Source organism: Oenanthe melanoleuca, chromosome 3 (assembly GCF_029582105.1).
Source record: "Oenanthe melanoleuca isolate GR-GAL-2019-014 chromosome 3, OMel1.0, whole genome shotgun sequence".
Lineage (NCBI taxonomy): Eukaryota > Metazoa > Chordata > Aves > Passeriformes > Muscicapidae > Oenanthe > Oenanthe melanoleuca.
Genome location: NC_079336.1, coordinates 39,902,971 through 39,926,543, shown reverse-complemented (window position 1 = coordinate 39,926,543; position 23,573 = coordinate 39,902,971). Strand labels below are relative to the sequence as shown.

At 34.2% G+C, this 23,573-nt stretch overlaps 1 protein-coding gene across 2 annotated transcripts in view; it reads right to left on the bottom strand.

Moving 5' to 3' along the window:
• Positions 1 to 2,635: 2,635 nt before the first annotated feature.
• GRIK2 (glutamate ionotropic receptor kainate type subunit 2) overlaps positions 2,636 to 23,573 on the bottom strand; it is a 356,624-nt gene continuing 335,686 nt past the window's right edge. For both annotated transcript variants that reach the window (XM_056488408.1, XM_056488407.1), the window contains 2 exons: positions 19,857 to 20,107; positions 2,636 to 5,235 (listed from right to left, as the gene is read on the bottom strand). In XM_056488408.1, coding sequence (XP_056344383.1) covers positions 5,071 to 5,235; positions 19,857 to 20,107 — 416 coding nt within the window. In that variant the 3' untranslated portion in view covers positions 2,636 to 5,070. The remainder of the gene's footprint in view (positions 5,236 to 19,856; positions 20,108 to 23,573) is intronic.

Here is a 23,573-nt window from a genome sequence, read left to right as displayed (position 1 = left end):
GCTGATTTCATATTTAAAACATTATAGAAGCTATGTGAACATGACAGTCTAATCCTACACCCCAACCATTTAGGGAAAATTCCAGTAAGATGAGTCAGTGTGATAGCTTCTTTGGGTTGGTTTTATTATTTTTATTTTTTGATTATTCTATTGCTGCAGTGATTAGGATTTCAGGCAATGATCTAAAACAATATATTACTAGACTGGCAGTCAATCAGATCACTATCACTTCAAACATCATTTAAGAAGATCTACATTTTTTATTATTTATATAGCTCCATAGTTCATGGTGCTACATAGAACAAATCAAAGACAGATTCCCTGCCCCCTAAGAGCTTACAGTCTAGGCAAGCACAAGAACAACAGGAGAAGATAAAACAGGCAGGGGACAGAGAGGGGTAGTAAATGAAAATAAAGACAATTGGATTACAGTCACATGAAAAGCTAATGTCTTTATCTTGGTGGATACAAACTGGGGAGATGAGGTGTTTGAGTAACTTTATTTTAAAGTAGAACTAGATTTAAAGGAAAGCCAGAAGAAAAGGGCTTTGAAAATAAATTTTGTAGTGTCAGAGGTGCTTTTAGGAAGGCAGAGAGGCAAGACTGGAAAGGAACAGGACACTAGCATGTTTGAGGTTGGAAAGCAATGATCTTCTGAGTAAGAGAAGCCAACCTCAGTGACCCTTGTTTTTCCTATACATCCTTGAAATTCTGACAGAAGCACAAATGGTTTTGTACACCTAGTTCTGCCTTAAATGTTACATCCGTACATATTTGGGGCTGTACTGGATAAAATCTTGATTCCTCCTAAGTAGGAATTTTGACACTTCTTGCAAAGAAGTATTTCAGTTATTGTATTTTATGTTTGTTGGTGTATTTGGAGACTAAGTGAAGTTGTGTCTGAAGTACTTCATATTTTTCTAATATCCTTAATATAAAAACAATAAAACATTATTTTATAGAACAATGTTTTACCTCTTAATATGATATTACCTCTGCTCATGATCCCTTTTCTCTGAAAATATTTTTTCTTTGTAGAATATTAGGGCATTTCTCCAATTTGCGGCTTTGGATTTTGCCACAATATGTTTTTTTCCATCATAAACTATGTTTTTTTCAGTCCTGAAATATTAAAAAGTTAGTGTAATAGGACAAAACTGAGTTATTTTGGGGGAGTTATTTTCATCCACTCTATGGATGAAAACAGAAAAGATTGATGAACAGAGCCTCGAGTAATAATAAAATGAAAGAAAATGTTATTTCAAATCTATGCTGAATTCTTCAACTGAAAATTGAGACAGAAATTTCAGAAAGAAATATCACATATAAAATCTGCCAGATACTCCCTGTATGTCTATACTTATGTTTATATAAAGGAGAATACCAATAAAAAGGCCTGCTGATGTCTATAATGGGATAAATCCTCATTTATTATAAAGCACCAGAGATCTCTTGGCTTCATCCAACCATTTGGCTCTTAGTTTTCACTACCAGTCCTTCAAAAATTACATTTATCAGCAACCTAAAAGGGGTTTTGTCCTTTTTTCTAGTTATCTATTGCTATACAACCATGCTGAGGAAACCTGAAGACCTTAATGGTGTGTCTTTTGTGTCTTAAAGATTATAGATGTCTATTTTCACTGAAACAGAGAGGGAGGGGAAAAAGTCCTGTTCAATTTTTGTCTCCAATTGTCCTCCACCAGGCAGCACCATTTCACTGAGCTATAACTGCTTTAAAATTCTTCTCTAGAGTGATATTTAAGGTCAGTCAGAGAAACACCCATGATGCTGTCCTGAGAAATCAGCAGAGTAATTAGGCTGTTACTTGAAACTGCATAAAGCAGTTATATATGGATTCCAAATCTTCGTGGGCCAGATACTCTCTTGATTTTTGGGAATTTCCGCCAATTTCAATGGCAGTATAGAAATTTCTACAGATTGAGAATTTGGGGATGAGCCTTTCACAGGCCTTTCAAAACAAGGAATTTTTCTTCAGAATTGAGGGAAGTTTTTGCAGCAGTGAAAAGAAAATTAAGCTTTTAAAGAAATTGAAAGAAATTTAGTACTTTTTCAAGTACAAAACTATCAGTATTATTTCTTACTTTTCCTTCTTTTGGAGCTCAGATCTTTATGAGACAATTCTCTGTAAATGTCTCAATACAGAAATAATTACTGATGCACAACAAAGTAACAACATGACTTAGAGTATGATTGCTGAAAATAAAATGTTATCCTACTATGAATCCGTGGAGCTGTTCATTTTAGTCTTGATCTTTGATACAAATCTCCAGTTACTTTGCATATTTCTCTCAATAATGGAATTCTGAAATTCTGACCAAAATCTTAATTAAGCCACTCTACCTCTGTGATAGAAATTTTGTTCCTTGGGGAACTTTGACCCAGTGAAATATTTGGGATATATTCTGCATTCTCTCTTACTTTGGCTCACATAATGAGAATTTGTCTTGTGCATCAAGGTGAGAATGAAATCCTGCTTATTTCACCATCCTCAATGGAGAAAAGAACAATGTGTTTGAATATAATACAGCATTTTATTACATGATTTTACAAATTTTATTGTAAATCATCGATCAAATGCAATAGCCAATTTTTTCCATTCCAAGTCATCATAATTAGGAGTTTTCATTGTGTTATGACAGTTACTCTTCTCCCCTTTGTGTTTTAAAGAATTAACTTAAATATAAATTATGTAAGTTTACTCATTTCCAGAAAAATTGCTTAAAGTGTTTTTATCTTCTTTATACTTCAGACAAAGATAACCTGTTTTTTGTTATCACATAAATGGGGATGAAACTCACAAATATAAGAGAATTTGCTTTCTCAGTCCCTGCTCACATGGAAATGGCCAGCTCAATCTCTATGAAGATATATGATAACTGGGTAGTAGACACAAACCTCCCATTTCCCCCCAAATTCCATGATATAATTTCTACAGTTTGGGTTATATCTCTTATATTTCTGTGCCATAAAGATGATAATAGGATTAAATTAAGACTGAATAAATAACCAATTTCTTTACTCACCAATGACCTATTATCTATGATTATTCCAATGTTTTGGTGGGGGGTGGATTTTAATGTTTTTTGGGGATTAAAGACAAATTAAATGTTTTTCTATGTAAAGACTATTTTCATAATCTTTTTTGGTTGACTTAACATTCCTACAGAGTCCATACTATACATTTCTTGTTGAGATACAAATAAATTTACAGTAGACAGAGGTGCGAGATTCAGCATCTGTAGGGCAGTATTTCAAAACGTTATGTCCAGGAACTCACCACAGTCAGGACATATAAGTTAGCTTTGAAGCAGCTAAGAGCCAAATCCTGCAAATATTATCACAAAGTGCTGTAATGGCTTCTGTCAGATATCCCAGCAAACTCTCTTGTCACAAATTTAGTGGCAAGAATCATCAGGATAGGGCACTAAGCTGAAGCTAAGTACCAGTACTGACACAAAGTACTGCACATACGTTGCTCAAATCACACAGCAAAACCAAACCAACTAAAACTGACATAAATTTAATGCTTTTTTTTTTTTTTTTTAATTTTGTGCATTGAATTCAAACAGCAAACTGAGTGCATATTAACTTCTATCACAATGTGGTCAAGAGGTCTGTGTCTTTTACCATTTACACACAATTGTTCATGACAGCATGTTATCAGCTTAGTGGAAACCAGGGGTGTAGCATGGTAAGCAGTGGTGGTAGTGCACCTATTTTTTTATATTATATAACTTGAAAATATGTCTCTTCTAAGATTCCTTTTTCATGATAAAAATAGTTTTCACCAAACGTTGGTGGTGCGCACGCACTACCACTCATGCTTGGCATCACACCCCTGACAGAAACACATGTTCTTATTTTGTTGATAAAAAGTATTACAAAAATTTCCATACAAAAACTATTTTCATAGAAATCTTGCATTTCCACAAATAAACCTGAACATTTTTTTTTTTTTTTTGGAAAAAAAAAAAAACTGCTCAAGAATTTTGCTCATTTTGTACTGTGACTGTATTGAAAAATGCAGTCCTCCTTTAAGTTCTTGACATTCACTTCTTTTAGGTGACCCATCCCTCTTCCAACATTAGTGAGAATTGCACAGGCTCCATTGAGTTCAATTAGTAGCAGGAACAAGTGTTTCAAAACCCATTCAGGCTAAAATGTAAACCCTCTATGTGTGAAATATACTGCATCCCACCCCCTCCCTCTTTTCACAACTATAGAAAACAAAATTAATTGCTTATATCTAAAGGTTGTAAGATACATTCCTTTGTACTAAGGAAACTTTCATTCATCTAAAAATTGGGTCCAAATTCTGGAAATATATTTTTGTCGTTTTTTTAGATCAAAGTTCCAACCCAGCTAAATTCCTTTTTTTTTTTTTTTTTTTTTTTTTTTTGGTAATTATTATTTATTTACTTAGTTCAGCGTAACAAACAGTCCAAAAAAACAAAAGCAGGTGAACATCCTCATATTTATTCTTCTATTCATGGGATTCATATTTCCTTACTTTTAACATTTCTTCCATCCAGGAAGATCATATCGCCTTGTCCAGACGGTAGTTTCAGTCTACCAGCAGTTACCAACTTTTCTGTGCTGGGAAGTTCAGAAGAACATATAGTTTCTTGTTCCACTACAGTTCTGAGACATTACTTCTACTAGACTCCTTCTGTGGTTTGTATCATCTTGGGCGCTTATTCTCCCTTTTCTGGCAACCGTTGAACTTCAAAGGGAACCTGCAACTTCTCACTGAGACTGCATTTGAAACCAGCCACAAAACTCACATGGAACATTCTTTCATTCATTCAGAATGATGGAAACCCATGACAAACAGTGTAACCCTGCATAACTTGGTTGATCCATGATGCTTGTGATTCGAGTCTGGCCATTGCAACTGCTGAGATCACAGAGTCTCTAGTTCATAGACACAGCGGCATGAGGTAACTCATTTTATTTTGCACTTGTTGCATATTTCCACAGGAAACATTCTCGCAAGGTTGTTTGGAAAAAAGACGACAGTTTGTGCTTGGGGTATTTGGCTTCCCAGCTCTATGCCATGGTTTCTTTACCTGGCAACCTTCTGTCGTTAAACGTGTGCATGTTGATAACTTCTTCTGTTTTCACAATAACAGGGGCCTGTGGCTTGTGTTTTAATCGACGCTGACACTTCAGAGACATCCTTAGCTCCTCTACCATGGCACTACAGAAGGACCTCTACAGAGGGAAATAGAGGAACAAGAAAAGAAAACAGCTGTAAGAAATTAGTAACTGCAATGTTTAGATTCATTGTACTTGCACAGCCTTGTCAGTCTTTGCTTTGTCCCAGTCTGAAGCGCCAAACAAATTGCTGGCCTCATTATATGCATCACATAATAATTAAAATTACTTATCAAACTGTGATGACTCAGTGTGTAAATCACCTTGCCTGTACAATTGTTTTTCTGGCAGGTACAGAGTCTGGATGCATATATTATATAAAACTTCTTCAGGCAGTTTTTCTGTCAACAAGTTAGCTTTACAGTAAATATCTGAATGTAACATGTAGGCGTTCAGTAACATTCAGTAGAATCTCCTTAGTCATATTTCAAAATAATAATTGTATTTCTATGAGACTTAAGTAAAAGTTCTTCAACAAAACATTAAGTTTTAGTGTAGGAAGTTTACCTGAATTAATGTTTAAATACTGCTAAAATCCAGATCCATTACTGAAAACTGATAGTTACTCCATTATTTGCAATATCGTCTGTAAATAAACATTTTTCCCATTACTGTTTATCATTTATGGAGTACATGTTTGGGAAAAAAAAAATCAAACCAGCAATTCAGATTTTTTGGTCTTTATGAAAAGTTTATTATTAAGAAAAGTTCATCAACATGTTTCCATCAAATCCTCAAAGCCCTCTTTCCAGTTTGTAGTGCAAGCAATTTGAAAAGCAAATTAATATCTCTCTATTGTCTCAGTCTGACTGAATTTTCAACTGCTAACACTGTGCTGAACAATAAGCTTTCTCTCAGTGTGAGAATTGGAATATCAAATGACATATGGTAGTAACGAAAAAAGTCTCACTTTTGGGCTCTGCATCATACTTTAACTTAAATTTTTCCAGCTAATGGAGAAATGTACTAAATAAATAACATACCCCAGAAGCTGAGATGTTAAGCCAAGCTTTTGACAATTGCTTTCAGCCAAAGAAAATTTGAGGTGAGATCTAACCCTTTGCATTTTCCTCTCTTAATAATTAATCTCAAGTCCAGGGAGATGATCAGGAAAAAAAGGCAAATGAACAATGAAAAAAAACAAACAACCTATTGAACAAGAACCAAAATAGTCAAAGCATCTAAAATTACTATAACTATCTCATGACCACTTGTTGTTTTTGTTTCATTAGTGGTAGTCAATATATAATTGTCTCATTTGGCTTTGAAATAAATCCCCTGCTTTATTGGAGTGTTATCTGAAGTGTTATATCTTCATTTTTCATACAAACCTGAAGCCTATAGATTAGATCCAGAAAATATTTAAGCATCTCACCCTACTTAGTGGAACCTAGATTGAAACAGTATTCATAAAATTCTGCATTCAGCTTCCAACCTCCAGGGCTGAAAGCAGTCTAAGCAGTAAGGCACCCAGCTTTCCCCATTAAATTTTGCAGCTTTGTCATTTGGCAATACTAGAAATTCTGTGAAACACACTGGTGCTTGGCTTAGTCATGGGTCCCATTAGAATCCACATTCCAGTTCTCCATGTGTGGTTATCAATCCAAAAGGTAGCCTCTGAAAGGACCTGACAAATCAAGCTCCTTAAAAAATGTGACAACTGCTAAAGAAGAATTTGTGGCAGATACCCTTTTCTTCGGTGCAGCCAGTCATCAGCTGGAGCATTAGAGCTGAACTTGAGTCACATTTAAGAGTGTCAATATAATGGCATCTTCTGCCAGAGAGATTTAAGCTTGTGTGTCAGTAAACAGCTATAACCTACAGGCATCAGTCCATTCCAAGGTAAAGTCACTTGCAGCTGCTGCCTACTGATCCTGTTCCACTTGGCATGGTAGCAGTTAACAGAGGCATGGAGAGAGAAAGGGAGACAGGGAAAACATGAGTTTTTCTGTATATTAGGGATGAGAGCACGCAGCAGCAGAGGAGGGGCTTCAGAAGCAGTTCCTGTTTCACTAATAAATTCAATAATTTTACATAAAATTCTGTTTCATGCTGAAGAACACAAACATGAGTTGTCTTAATCAGGAGTTAGGACTGAACATGAATCCAACAAATCCTGAGCAAATGCCCTCTTCCCTAATCCTTTGCATGAATAAGGAAACGGGCAGGTGGGAAGTGAAGGAAAGGGTAATCTTGCTCTGAGTGTGATACACTTCCTTTGAAGCATTTCTTTGTTCTGCTGAGTTTTAAACAAAGAACAATGCCTACTCAACTTACAATAGAAATTATTTTACCACATACAACTAAGAAAAGTATAAGTTGTGAGTCCAAAGGAAAAGAAGGTATATTTCTCTGGTTTAGAGTCAAGTATGTGTCCTTCAGAGGCAAAAGTTTGGCATTTCTGGCAGAAGTGAGCTCTGCAATGTGCATTGAGTCAACATCTAAGACAGCTTTCTTTGTGTGAACAAGGTGGCTAAAATTCCTAATTGAATGGTCTAAATATAATATGTCAGATCTTAATGCATAAGGTATTTTTGCTGAGCATTGTATAGAAAATAGAAAACTGTATCTCCTTATCCTGCTGTACTTTAAAAGAAAATATTCAATTCTCTTAGACTTTCCCTTTTTTTCTAATAAAATGTGTTTGCTTAACGTCAAAACTGTCATTATGGTTACAAAATTGAAATGAACCCGGAAATATTTTAAAAGGGCAAGATTTAATTAGTATTTCCTAATGTCTTACAGGCTAAATTGCTAAGGTGTGAAGATCTTGGCATTTCCACTATGTGAAGGACCTAGCATATAACTCAGGAATTCCATAGGGAATCCATTAAGATGTGCAACTCAGCACTACACCACTTGTAGCCATTACACAGCTCTCACCTCTGGAATTAAAGGCCTAGCTAAAACATTCTGAGGAACAAAATCCTTCTAAATTTTAAAATTATGGATTAGCTGTGAAAACTTCCAAGACTGTGTCCCTTATCTGTTCTTTTGCCAAGACATCTAAGAAGAGTGTCAAATTAGAGCAAATCCTTTTCAAGACAAATCAATCCACCAAAATCTTTGCAAAAATCTGCAAAGAGTATAAATTTTAGGTAATATTAGTAGGAGATAGATTACAACCAACATCCAACAGGTGAGAAGATACGTGAACATTCTGAAACACCCTGAAAATGAGATCTCAAGAAACTTGCCGACACATTTTATCTGAGAATTTTTTCATACCTGGGTGTGAAAACTCATTGAAAGATAAATGTTTGAATGACTGACATTCTTAATAAAGCAGATACCACAACTTTGAGAGAGCTATTTTATATAAAATATTCTTCCATTCTATGTTTTCCAATTATTTTTTAAATTGTTTGTCGGATCTTGTATGCACATACAGTACTAAAAATATTTTTTCTGATTAAGAGTATTGTTACATATTTTCTCTTTTTTGTTCACTTGTTTCAAATTTCACTCACTGAAATAGTCATGTATTCTAAAAATATTATTTCAAGGCTATGTAAGAGTTTATGATCCGTATCTTTTGTTCTTTGGATTTTATCTGAGAAATATAAGGAAGAGTTGTCACACATATTAAAAAATTCATATTCAATACATTTTAGAAAGGATTTATGGTTTACTTTTTTAAATTGAAATTAATTTTTTTTTTGTCTAATTTCATTTCCAATCACTGTAGTTTCCATTTTCTATACCATTAAACTTTGTCTTCTTTCACTGTTAGGATACAATTCTTGGAATAATAAGACATGAAAACAAGCAGCACCTCTAGCATACTTTTTTATAAAATATGTTTTCAGATATGATATTAAAAAAGATAATCCAATGTCTTGATCCTGAATTCAATTGCTAGGGGAAAACAGAGAAATGTTTACAGATCTGAAAGGCTACATTTCAAAACTGTTGTCCATCATGGAATTGAACACTTTAGTATATATTACAAGACTCTCCACTTAATTCAAAGAAAATAACCTCTTGCTCCCAACTTACCTTCCACATTGCAGGCATGGTACAAGAACATCAGTTATTATCGATTTTTCACTAACCCTTACAAAATCATAAGTTGTCTTCTTAAATACTACCAGAAAGTAAATGCTTCCTTTAAGTCATAGATATAATCAAATGCTAGAACAATTTAAGGATAGCACACTGCTCTCTAAATTATAGTGCACATAAGTGCATCTGTTTTGTTGTAGCACATCATAATAAAACATTACAAAATAAAAAGCTTACAAAAGATAATTACATATATATTATAATATATATATATATATTATTATATATACTAATAATCAGAACTGGAGTTAGCCTTCTAACACAGAAGAATTTTGAAAAAAGTTCATCTCCTTAAGACAAATAATCTCTGATGTTCTTTGCCACAGCCGACAACTCACAAGTCATAGAGAATCAAAATGAGAATTTTGCAAAATGTTACCACTGCTTACAAATTGAGTAGAAAGCTTGTGCATGGCTTTACTGCATGAGGAAAAAAAAAAAAAAAAAAGTATTTTTGCCCATGTGTTTTAATATGAAAGGCAGATAATACTTACACTGTTTTCATTATTTTGCTGTATGGGAATTATAGAAAGGTATTTAGAAATCATAGTAGCATTTTATAAGACTATCACAGTAGATTTTTCTTTTAACAGCCTAAAAAGAGCAGCAGGAAGAGAGAACAGCACTCTGCACCACTCTAAACATTCTGATCTAAGTGATTAACAGTCAGTGTGCTTTTAATAAAAAAATCTCCAATCTCTGGTTTATATTTTTTTTTCTTTTTTGACACAGATAATATAAAGCTGACTGTCAACATTCAATAGAAGGATTTAAGATTTACAGAGAAGTTCATTACCTCCAGTCTTGTCTGTCATAAATTATTTGAAGAGTTGTTTAATTATCTTAAAGCAGTAACAGCAGCAATCCCTGTATTGTCTTGTGTTATGGGTCACTGTTCTAACATCTAGAAGGACATACCTATGCAAATGTTTTTTCTCTTGAAGTTAGCTGAGAATGAATGCACAGTCCTACTCTGACTCTCCCTCCTAATCAGTTTCTGATTCCTATGCCACTCCTTCAGGGACTTTAAATATGTGTATGGAAAACCTGTCAATCATAAACCCTCTAGACAGAAAAACAAATCCTATCAAAACATTAGCTTGGGATCACAAAGAGATGAACATTTAAAGAGAAAACGACCTCAGAAAAAGTGAAATCATATATCATGGTAGCTGGAGTACAAGCATTTCAAAGTTGATGTGCACTTGTAATGATCAGAGTTTTAGGTTGTTTGGTTATATACTCATTCTTAAGCATGACTGTAGATCAAAGGTTGCACATATATATGTGCATACATACCTATATATGCATAATATAGTTACATGAAAAATATTTTGCCACCGACTTTTCTGATGCAGTACAGTTTCAACCCATAGCAAGTATAATGCATAAGTACACATCAGACTAAATTCACACCAATTGCCTGAACATATCACCAGTATATTCTCGGTTTTAGATTAAGCAATTGTTTGGGGTTTTGATAGAAATAGAACAAACAACTGTTTCAGGAAGTTACTTTCAGACCAAAATATGTCTCTTGTATGATACAGAAATCTCAGTACCCACTCAAATGAAGACACTAATACCAAGCAGAGTGAAAATTTTAATTCCACAGATAAGGTTTTGTGCTCACTGTAGTATCAACAAAGTCACCACCAGAAGAGTAGTTTCAGACAGCTTGATGAAGCATGAGGTGCTTTACCCTGTACCTGAATGCTGGCTGTCTCAAAGACTTTTGTAGCTATTTGACAGAGAGGATCAACAAAAGTCTGATGGGACTGACCCTTCCTATAAAAAAACAACACAGAAACATTTTTCTGTAGGCTGAAGTGCTCTATGAGCTTTAGAGTTGTGAGATGAACTTAGATGACATGCAGGACCTCACTGCAGGCCACTTCTCCTGTTTATTGTGATTGTCTCCCAGAGGGACAGTAAAATTCCAGCTTGCCTTAAATAAATTATCAAATGGTGTAAAATTAAACCCATATAAAACAAACAAAATAAACCCCACCAAAAACAATTCATCCACTCTCAAATTCTAAAATTTATTTCTTAACTGAACAAAAGGCACTCTGGTGGATGACAGAGACTTCCAAGAAAGCAATACTTGAGTTCATTTAAAGTCTTCTGAAATTATTTTCCTTGTTTCCAGCCTGATAGCTACCCTTCTTCCTGTGGTTGATGGGGAACTTCTACTAGTGCAGAAAGTTTTTTTCAAAGTGGTTTTGTTTTGCTCTGCCAGCAGCCTTTCTGGCCATCACATTGACCATGATGTTTTTCTGACTCACCTGTGGACCTAGGCTGGGGCAGAAGGGATTGCACTTGTGTGGTTCCACTCTTTCCTCTCAGAGAAATCCCAGAGGATGGCATAGGGCAATTGCTCATCAGCCCCGAGGGCTCTCTTTCAGGCAGGATTCCACAAGGTTTCATCCTGTCATCTCTCCTTTCAACATGTATATGAGGCCACTGAGGAGATAATGAAATAATTTGGGCTGTGGTGTCATGGACACGCAGATGATACACAGTCCTACTCTATTGTCAGACCAGGATGGTGCTGTCATTTTGAGCTTCCAGTGCCTGGCTGAAATAGGGGGGTGATGGCAATTTAATCCCAGGGAGACAGGTGCTGTGCTGGACAGGTAAAGCCAAGCACTCAGAAGATATCTTCTATCCTCATCTTTCAGTTCAGCCTCTTCTGGAAGGGGCTGATAGTCACACATTTCTCTAGGTTTGGGTCTGTGTTTTCAAACTCAGAGTGGCAATAAACACTATTTGTCACTAGTGTTTCAGTCAGAGGCAATAATTTCCACTGATGTAAACCTCGCCACACCAGTCCAGATCTTCTTCCAGAACATGGTACTGCTGTCTCATGTCCCTGGACAATGGCAACACATGACTGACTAGTGTTTAAGAAGGATTGGGAGCAATTAATAGTACTTCAGCCATGTAGCTGTCACTGAGAAAATAAATACCAGAATCTATGTCACTGCCTAACTGGTTTAGAACAATTACCATTGCAATGCTAATGGGAGTGTATTTTGCAGTCACATCTGTGCAGATATTTCTCTGCCTTTCAGCAGAGGTGATCCTGGTTGCACAGAGTCAATCCTCTGAGATCTTGCATTCTCAACCACAGGATGTGAAGGTTCATTCACCTGTTGAACAATCCTTGATCCTACACCTAAGTTCATTCTTTTTGTCCAAGGAATGTCAGGCTCATTGGCCACCAGGCATGGTGAAAGGAAGTGATGATGTTATATAATTAATGCTTTGTAGTACCAATCTATCTGGATTAAAATGCTTTATATAATATAATTTGAAAAGAAATACTTAATTTTACAGAGATATTTTAGAAAATAAATATAATCTTTCTTACCTGAATTCTAAACAGGTTTGTTTTTTTTCAGAGTTTGCTCAGATTAAGTTCTCTGAGCTTTATTCACTGTAAAAATTTATATTAGTTTTATAGTTCAGTGTGATAGTATGAATTTAATGAGAAATTTGGCATGGCCTCAAATCATATTGAATAGAGAGAGACTATTAGTATTAACTTAATGCCAAGCTTTTCCACTTATTTGGAAACACTGTTATAGTCATATTGCAATACATAATATCAAAAGGTTTAGCACCCATTTCTCTACAATTATATAGTTTCATCCTACAGTCAAGGATATTTTCTTAATCTAAAAGATAGTAGGAAGTGGTTGTTATTCTGCTGACCTATACAAATGTCAAAGTAAATAAATCAGGTGAACTAAACTGTATTTGCTACTACATCTGACTATAAAATAGGTCATCAATTAAAAATCCAAAGTTTAAAGTTTTACATTAAAATATTATATGCTGTAATACATATAATATATATAATATATAATTTATATAAAGTATACATATTATATAATATATATTCTTAAGCAATATTTAGAGGAAGACAATAAAAAATCATTAGAAAGACATGAATGCTTTCTGATATGACATTTCTTCCATTGGAATGAAAAAAATATTTTTATCAGAGGAGAAAATAATCATATAATTTGTTCTTTCTTCTGACGGGTGAAAGTGAACCATATTGGCTATAAAATAAATATGTAGGGGTTTCCAAATTTTTTTTATCCAACTTTAAATTCTTCTCAAACTTAAAATATTCCATAACTCAAGCCTATAATTTAAGCTTTAATCTTTGACTGAATGAATACTTGTATTTGTGTGCTCATGTACTTATATAATGGTCAACTTTACATACACTCCTATATTTTATGTTGTTTTTTGAAAGACATAAATTATGACATTAAAAATACCTCAGAAAAAAGGTCCATTACCAAACAGATACTGGTTGAGCTGCAATCAAAAATCAAAATAGAGTTCTTGGTTTTAGTATTTTATTGTTTGCAAATTACTTTAAAATGCCACAGTTGGAAACTTGCTTTTTTTCCCCCCTTGTTTTTTTTTTTTTTTTTCCCCTTTCTTTTAAAGGTGCTTGAGGGTGTGGATTGGATTTTGGTTTTGGGGGGATTTGTTGGGTTTTGTAACAATTCCTCCCCTTAGAAAATATCTTCTAATATATACTTACATGTTTTCCAAGAGGCCATTTAATTAAAATTAATAACTGAAATTCACATAATCTCTACACTTACACACACAAATTAATCACAGAAGTTTATACATACTCATTCAGTGCTCAGGGGACTACAGATTGATAGAAGTTCCCAATTTTTCAATGGTATAATTGCAGAATGCAGTGTGCTAGTGTTGGAAAAACATTTTCCTCTGTGACCTGTCCCAGCTGTTGCTTTTCCCAGCCAAAATAACAATTTCTGAGGTTACTCCATTAAAAAATAAGACATAAAAATACAGACTACATCACTGACTGTAGACTGTATAAAACTAGTTGGGATATAAATCCCGAAGCTTTTACTTCAATTCACCAAGAATGTCCACATTCTTTTGTTTCTTGTAGCCTGAGGAACAGGCTTTTCGACTTTAAAATCTTTTGAACTTGTCTCCCCCTGGAAAAAAATCACTAGGCTGAGATTTAATTTGGTATTGTTCCAAAACTATTATAAATTACTGTCCCAAATTCAAAGGCTTTTGATATTAAACTACTAGGAATATTTTTGATCTCTAGCAAAACTGACATAACTGCATTGTTCTGAGAAAGTAAAGCACTTTAGTGAAAACTAATTTACTAAAATTTGGAAGAATAACTCAAACCACCACATCATAAAATATTATGGTAAAATAAGAAGGATCCTGAAACCTTTTCATTTTTTTCTTTTGAAATTATTAAAATTTGGTTTTGCACTGTTGGTGAGATAACAATTAAAACAAAGATTAAAATGCTAACTTTCTACACATCCTGCTGACAAAGAAGTATCACAGTATTTTAGTAATTATTAACTTCTTTCTGTAAGTCCTTTCCATACAGGACAAGCTATATATTTGCACTTTGCTGACATGAATTCTAAAAAGAAGCACTGTAAGATATAATGAGAAAAACTTATCCTAGCATGAGTAGATCATAATAGATCTTGTAAAATAAACTCCTGTTAGCATTTACACTGACTCCATGTAAGCAAATTGAGAGTAGTTAAATCCTATTTGAGAGAAGTGGAATCAGGTACAGGTAACTGACTGTGGTCACAGTGCAACATCTGCTTCAGCCTATCAGCTCCTGGCCCCTCATTTCCTCTTGAGAAGGGTGTGGGACCCCTGCATCACTAAAACCAGGTGTGCAGATAACTTCTCCAGCCAATGCCACCCTCTCCAAAGAAACCCTGACCTGGACAGGCACAAGGACAATGATTTACAAGGGTGACAACCAGCCGTGGTCAATATATCTGTGACACTGCCTTCCTCAATACTGTGAATTTCATCCTAATGTTTTCAGCAGTGTACTTGCAGTTTCTATCACACAGCTGACACTTACAGTAGTATCTAATCACTGTGTAGGGATGGGATTAAAATGGAAATAATCTCAGAGAAATTTTAAAAAAACCCCCAAACACGCAGAATCAAAGGAAAGGTCAATGAACTGAGAATCATCAATATATTATCCTAAATATTAATGGTCTTCAAGGTCAATGTTTTCTTTGGCATTTACGACAATAACATGAGATATACAAAACTAAATGTGTGAAATGGGCATAAACCCATAATGCATTGATGCACATCAATTAAAAGAAAAAAGAAAAGAGGAAAGACATAGTAATTGTTTTAAATGGCTTCTGTTTCTAACCTTGCTTATTCACTGCCCTCTGAGTGCCTGTTAAAATAAGGGAGCAGGTCATTCAGCAGCAAAAGCAATTATAAAATGCAAATGACTGAGCATTTATTGTCAAGATTGGCTAGATAAAAAAGGCCTGATAATAACATGTTTCCAAGAAGATGACATAATTAGACGTTTGTATCATAAACAATGGGAAATAATACAAGCCTTCAGTATTTTCAGAAAGGCTGCAATTAAACAATAGGTAAGCATTGTGACATAAATTTTATTAAAAAGTGACAATTAAATTTCCCTCTCAGAAATTAGAAGGCACCATCGTGTGGTTGCTCTGCAGGAATGCAGTCAGGACAACCTCTGACCTACCATCTCCTCCTGCCCTTCCCACTGCTCCAGCTGGAATATCAACATTCTGCCACAGACAAGGATACATGCTCTGCCATTCCCAGCACTTTCTCTGAAGGAAACAGTGAGACTATGTACTAGGCAAGACTAGAAGAGTTATCTAGTCCAAAACACACTCCAGGTTATCACATTATTAAAACAGGCATTTGAAATAGAAAATTCAGAATTATTAGCAATAATAACAAAACCACATTTAATTTATAATAAGTTTAAAATCAAATTGTACCGTAACCTAGAAACTCTGTAGCTCATTGAAGCTGCATGAATTTTTGAGCCAGTTAGGGTCAGAAAGTCTTGTTTGTGCTATCCTTACATTATAAAAACATATTTTGAGCATTTTGCAGAAAGTGTTTTAGATTATTGTATTCAATTCATTTCAGGCAAGAATCATCCAGATAAATTTATGCCATCTCTGAAGACATTGTCTCATATATAGGTCACAGCTCAGCATTCAGAATGTCTTGTTCCATGGAATCTGCAGTTGTAAGTAAAACAGTTCTGTATGTAATGTGTATATTCCCAGCTACTGATCTCTGCTTTGGGCCAGTTCTGCCAAGTGCTCAGTCATTGTGCCTTGTGAGATGAATTATCCACACTGATCTTTCCCAACTCAAATGTGCAGCTGAGCAGTGAATTATTCAACATGGAAAGCTCAATACCTTTTGTCTCCCCTGTAAATGTATGTGAAATACAAGCAAGGATTAATGTACTTATTGTTTTTATTGCTTTTATAATAATTTATACATTAATAAATATTTCAGAGAGGCTAATTTAATTGATGTTTGTGTTATGATTTGATTGTATAACTTCAGAAATACTTCATTGGTGTTACTGTTTCAGTACATGTTGAGACTTAATCTAGAACTTTTTACTATAGCAAGAGTATGATCTCATCTCAACAAATAGTTATGTGTCTCATTTCACATTATTTGAAGCACTTCACACTTCAAAATTAATAAAATTTCCATCTGATATTTCTACAATCTGCTACTGTAAATTTTATTAATTTTGAACTAGTTCCATCCTGCTGAAGGTTCAATGAGTTTTGAATGGCTAGAAATGATAGTAGAATTTAATACATATATAGCTGTTCTCACATGCATAATTTCTGGATTTTTCTGGAAAATAGTTATTTAGGATACTTATTTTTAAGCAAGCAAGCTTTTATAACTGCAAGTGACTGGCAGACTAACTGTGATAACATCCAGGCTTATCTTTGCTTTTGAAAGGTGCCAATAAAAGAGGAATTTCTCTCTGTCTGGAAAAAATAATAAAATAATCTGTTCCACAGAAAGTCTCAGGAGTGTCATATGTTTCGTTTGGACTTTGAAATACATCAGGGGCATGGATGTTTTGAGCCATCTTTTCTTTCAAGATGCAACGTTTTTTATTTTAGCAAATAACACCATTTTATCTGCTGTTTTTCTGAACTTGATTCCTTTCAAGATTTCACTCCTCCAAATAGGTTCACACCAGACATTATCTATGTCTATGTGTACGCTCCAAGAGCAGGGTGACATAAAAAATTCTAAAACCCCATATCTATATTATAGAATTTCAATTGCTTTGCCTCCCAGCCGAAGTACAACTGAATATTTTGTACACGTTAAAAAGCAAACGCTCATGCCCACTTATATCTCAGGATTCTTCATATACTCAGCAGCTGAAGTTATCAGATTCTTTTAGTTCCTTGGCTCTTAATATGACCTGTGATCTTTCCTCTTTCCAAATATTGACAAACACTGTGACAAACACTTGATTCCCAAGGGATGAAACCAAAAATGTTACCAAAACAGGTGCCTCCTGTCTCCCCATGGGATATCCAAAGCAGCATTGTTTGCACTGTTTACTCCTCCCAACAGGGACTTGAAGAGACTGGAAACAAATGACAGGATTTCTGAGCTCGCCCTAGGCTGCTGTTGCTCCCTCTAGGCAAAGGGGATCTGCTACACTTGGAGAGGTTGAAAGAAGATGTTTTCTCAAAGTCTCTGGGTGATGCAAGAAGAGTGGGTGAGGGGATGCTGGGGTAGGCCATGTGTAGGGATGTGAGCATCACCTTCCTCTTAAGTTCATTCTGTAAATAAAACTGCAGTGAAATTTCAATGGTCTGCTGATGTCAGGGTATGTGGGAGTAGCAGGGGGGAGATGGAAGTTATGTGATTGGAGGCAACAAGGAGAGAAGGAGAGGAAAAGAGAGAAGCCTGACTCAACTCAACTCAACTCAACTCAACTCAACTCAACTCAACTCAACTCAACTCAACTCAACTCAACTGCTTCAGGTTTATTCCTAACTGTTTAAAATATCTAAACACTTGATGATGAAACATTTCTGGTACAAATGCTGTTGAAAGGTCACATTCCTCCAGTCATTGCTATCTCTATCCAACACTAATAAACAAACAAGTGGAAAACAGCAAACCCAAAAGAAAAATTTAAAATACTGAAAAAAATCCAAATCAAACAAACATAAACAAACTGCTCCCCCACCCCTCCCCAACTAAAGGACTTAAGGAAACAAATCCTTAATTAGAAAGTTTGTTTGCTTCCTCTCACAACTTCCAACATGCTGCTATTGTCATATATGTATTTACACCCAGCAAAAATACTGAACTCACACAACAAAATTATTGTCAAAGTAGTCCTATTTTTCTAATTGAGTGCTTACTAAAAAAACATAAAAGCTAAACCAAATTTTACTGATGTTAATATGAGATCCATATCCATTTTAGGAGTGGATAAAAATGATTGATATTTACATGGGTTTCTTGAGTAACCAGTATATTTTCCTTACAAATTCATTTCAGAAACATAGCATTCCAATGGTATGTTAACAGAAAGAATTAACTTGCAATATTGTAAAGTAGAGGACCTAAAGGGTCCTTTAACATTTAAATGAATGTACCCATGTTCAAACAGTGTTTAGGACCTTGAAACCTCACACTGCCTTAGTGTGTGTTAGCAATATAACAGGAAACTTGAGTGCCAAAAAGTTGTCTCAAAAGAAGTGAAAACCAATAATAAATTTTCTGAGTAATGATTCAAGTTAAAAAAGCTCACTAGCATCATCTGGAAAAATACCAATATAAATATAGTTTTTGGATTTACTACTGATTTATTAAATTACATTTCTAAATGTAAATTCAAAAATTGTCATAGGTCACAATCTCCTCAAAAAAAAGGAAGTCCTAGCAAAATCCAACTCTTTTTCTCTCAGTGTTTAAAAATGAGATTTTGCCATAGCAATAAAATATATTCTTTTATTTTACGTTTAGACATGGGCACATACATCTAGAAAGATTTATTTTATTATTATGCAAAAAAATGGTGATTTCAGCTACAAATTTTTCAATATATCACTAGTCTTAGCACAATTACAATATTCTGGTTGTATAAATTGCAAGTACACAACAAGTTAACAATAGGATTTTCAAAATTGGGTCAATTTGAAATTACAGGACATCATATCAGTAGTAAACCCACAAAAAAAGAATCATGTTGATGTAAACTTTTCCAGATGTTACCAGGACAACTTTGCAAGTATAAACTCCTATAAAGAACATTTGTATAGAGACATTTTTAGATTTTGACTTTGAGCTACAGACAGTTTATATTTTGAAAATCGGAATTATCTGTAGAAGATTAATTTGTTTCCCATTACAGTTTCAGATTTCTTCTTCATCCATAAAATTAACTGCAGTGAACTTCCAGGAGTAAAAAGCTGTCTTTTTTCAGGCTTGAATAAGAGGAGAAATAGTCACTTGTCCTGTAATCTGGCTACAATTAAACACATTGAAGAAAAATTAAAAGCTGCAAATGTAAAACTTTGGATATTTTGCTGTCATCCTTTGTTATACAAATACTTTACTATAAGAATAAACAATAATTATGTATCACCTACATTTCACTAAACATCACAATAATGTTTTAAATATTATTTAAATAGAGCATAAATATTAAAAAAAAAAGAAGTAATGACAATATTTACCTTTTCCAACTGGGCATTTTTTTTTGATTTATACAAAAATTCCCCAACTGCCACAAAGACAGAAAGCACCAATCCTGCTGCCAGCACGATGAAGATTCCTCCAATGTTCTGAACTCCCAAAGCACTGGCCTCTTTACTTTCCTCTTCTGGGCAACCATTGCCTCTCCACCATTTCTCTTTCATCATGTGGAGCTTGCCTTCTTCTTGCAGCTGAAGAATTGCTATAGTGATCTTGTCTCTATATGGAGAACCTGAGGAGACCACAGGGAAGAAATATTGCATGGAATATATTACACGAAACGTTAGTTATTCCGAATAAGAATAAATAATATCTTATGAAAAACTATATCTTTAGCAACCATAATATTAATCAGAGATCCATTTGCTTCTTGATACACAGGTTACACAAATAAATATAAAAAAAATTTGATCCAGCTGGTATTGCCAGTGAGCCAGGCCCCTTGATGGAACAATTGCTATTACATTTAGTCACGTGGTCTCAAACATCTTCATGCCCAAATATTATATTCAGCCAAATAGTATTCTTCTTTCAGTTTTTTCAATCTTTTCCCAGTAAGTTTTTAAATTATTCAGGCTTCAGTAGATTTAGTCTAATATACACAAATCTAGGGGCTGTTGCTTCATAGCTTGTTACCCTAAAGCTAATAAGAGGTCTGAGATTTAATGAACATTTTATCGTGTTACTTTATTAGAAGAGGGAAAAACAATTTATGCTTCAGGACCAATCTATAAAAGTCTTTATTTGATAGATTGTCAGACATTTAAAACACCTTTCAACATGCACTTACTTATTAACAGTACCAGGTAGCAAGAAACTCAGAAGGATAAGATTCAGTATGTTTGGATAAATTCTCATATTTTGATGTATTTCTTTCTTATAATTCATTATTTTAAAATGACATTATTATTTTGTACCTTTTGAATATTTCAAAATTTCAAGGGGTAGTTCAAAGGCTGGTGTCATATCTTTGTATGTAATCTGTTCTCTTTTTCTTTACATTGTGCATAAAAGCTTTTCAATGAGTATTTTAAAATGTACATTAATAATTGAATAATGGCAATGGAGAAAGCTTTTATTTTCTGAATGTTAGAGAGTAAATCATGTCAGTTAGAAGGGCTTTCTCTGTTGAGACCTGTGCAATGTTTAAGTAGAGAACAAAGCCATCATTTTTCTTGTTCTCCTTTGAAAATGGGAACAAAAGACTCTTCTTTAAGTAGTTAAGAAATCTCAGGAAAGGAAGAAAAAGAGTAGATAAAAAGACATGGCATCCCCTCTTTCAGCTGATATGAACACAATTCTGTAATGTATCCCTCCTCTTTTTCTTTCTATCATAATAATGTTACTTACTGGCTATAGTTTTTAGGGTTTCTTTCAACTCAATAATAAAATACATTTTCATTAACTTTTTACATTAAAAAAAATCCTCTGCATCCAGAAGAGAGATGTTGCCTGCTTAACTATTTAATGTACTGTGATCAGCTGTGAATGGATTGAAGAAATTAATGGATAAAGATGTTTTATAGTCTTTAAAACATCTTGGAAAACATGTATACTTTTTTAAATTTATTTTAATTTATTTTATGTTTCTTCAAATTCTTTTTACATATCTAGAACTTATCCTGAGAAGAGAGCTTATAACAAAGAGCTGTTGTGCCAGTATAGAACATAGACATAACTGCTAACTGCAAAATACAAAAGCACCTTTTCTTTTATACAAGAATAAAAGGTGGGAAGAGCTATCCTCAGAGTATTTAAATTGCAAGGACTTGTGCATTTATCATCTATGCTTAGAAAAGGATGATGTTTTATGCTAGGAGGTAAACTTTGTTTGCACTGGACTATACAGGAAGCATAAAAAAAGGAAAACAAACTCTTTTCTACTCTCCTGTGCATTTGGGGGCAGAAGTCACATCATTTCAGACCATCCTGATTATGCTGAAATTCTGCAAAACCCTATGCTTGACACATTGCTTCAGTCAAGGGGAAGAAAGAAAGTGATTAGTCCACAAGAGCCTGGGGAAGTGTAAGTGCATTCTGTAATCTTTTGGGGATATTTTCAACATTACATTGCATATAAATATTTAACAACAACAACTTAAACAACATTAGATTCAGAGAAATAGTCTTGGACTCAGTTTAAGCTGTCTTCTGATCTGACAGGCTGCTTTCTAATTAAACTGATTTGCATTTTGTTTCAACAGAGTTGGTCTAAATACATTGAGTACCATCTATTCTTCATGTATCATTTATATTTTCTGGGCATCAGATTTGTACACTTACAATTCTAGTCTATTTGAAGCAGTTAAAAAATTAATTAAAGAGGAATTCATGGACAGAAACAATAAAGCATGGTCTAATACAGTCTACAATTAGTTAAGTTTATGAGGGTTACATTAGAAATACAACTAAATAAAGATTCAGTTCAACAGTATTTGTATTACTTACGGTTGGTGGTTTGCAAAATTTTGCACAAATAGTTGTGAAACGGACATATTACAGGACCTTTGGTGTTTCTACTGCAATGTTTGTATTTGCTATACCTTATTATCTGGTCTAAGAAATGATCCTGTCACAAGTAAGGATCAATGTGGGATGACAAGCATTATATATAGCTGCTGTTAAATCAAGAATTGAAAAATTTATACCCATGAAAAAGCTAGCATTGAGTGCTGTTGTTCTATTCTAATTCTGAAGGACTTAGAGTGTTCTAAATTCGTAGGTTTACTTTTTGCAGCAAATATTGAGTACACCTAATAATGTGATACTTTGAAAAAAGGAAATTTTGGTTCTGTTTATACCGACTCCAGTAGCTATTAGGAGAACAAAGGAAGCATATGAACAATATTATTTCCTCAGACTAGATTTTCTGCTGCTAACTCCTTCAATAAGAAAAGTTTGAACCAGGAAATTTTTTGTTTCATCATGCCAGGTGCATTTTACCAAAAGGAATGACTATGAATTAATTACCTGGTGTTTTTAAATATGCCCACAGGACATACTTACATGTTACTTTTCATTTGCTAGATAAGAAAAATACATTCTGAATACAAAGAAACCACTGAGAGCATATTTTATTTCTGTATTTTTTTCTTTTGTTATTAATAATCCGAAGACAGTTATATTTATCTTGCACCACTATTTCATATTCTGTGTATTTGGCCAAAGCAAAAGACAAAGGTAGCTAGGATCACACCATCCTATTCAAAACCTAGGTACAGAAATTGAGATAATTTATAACTTCCTTGAGTAGTGAAATATTTATCAGAAGGAGAAAGCCACAGATAACAAGAAAGATATCAATGTTTTGAAGCTGTGTGTGACTAGTATACAATGAACCAAACAACCAGTTCAAGTTCTAGTTTTACCAGTTGAAAGAAAAAAGCACTAAACTTTGAATGTGAGAATTCTGGCTTATTTGTTTTGAGTTTGTTTTTCAGCATGAACCCATTCCTGTTGTAGTTATACCAACTTGATCTATCTATCCGTCTGTCTGTCTGTCTGTCTGTCTGTCTATCCTAAAGTTAGTTTGTGTGTAAATACAATATACTGCAGTCACAATCTCACACTAGTATATACCTGACACTTCCATAAGAATGCTGATAAACACCATTCATACTGCTAGGAATGGGTGAATCATTTGAGTTTTAGCTTAACAACATCTCTCTTATCCAATCACTTAGCTCTGTCAAGAGCCA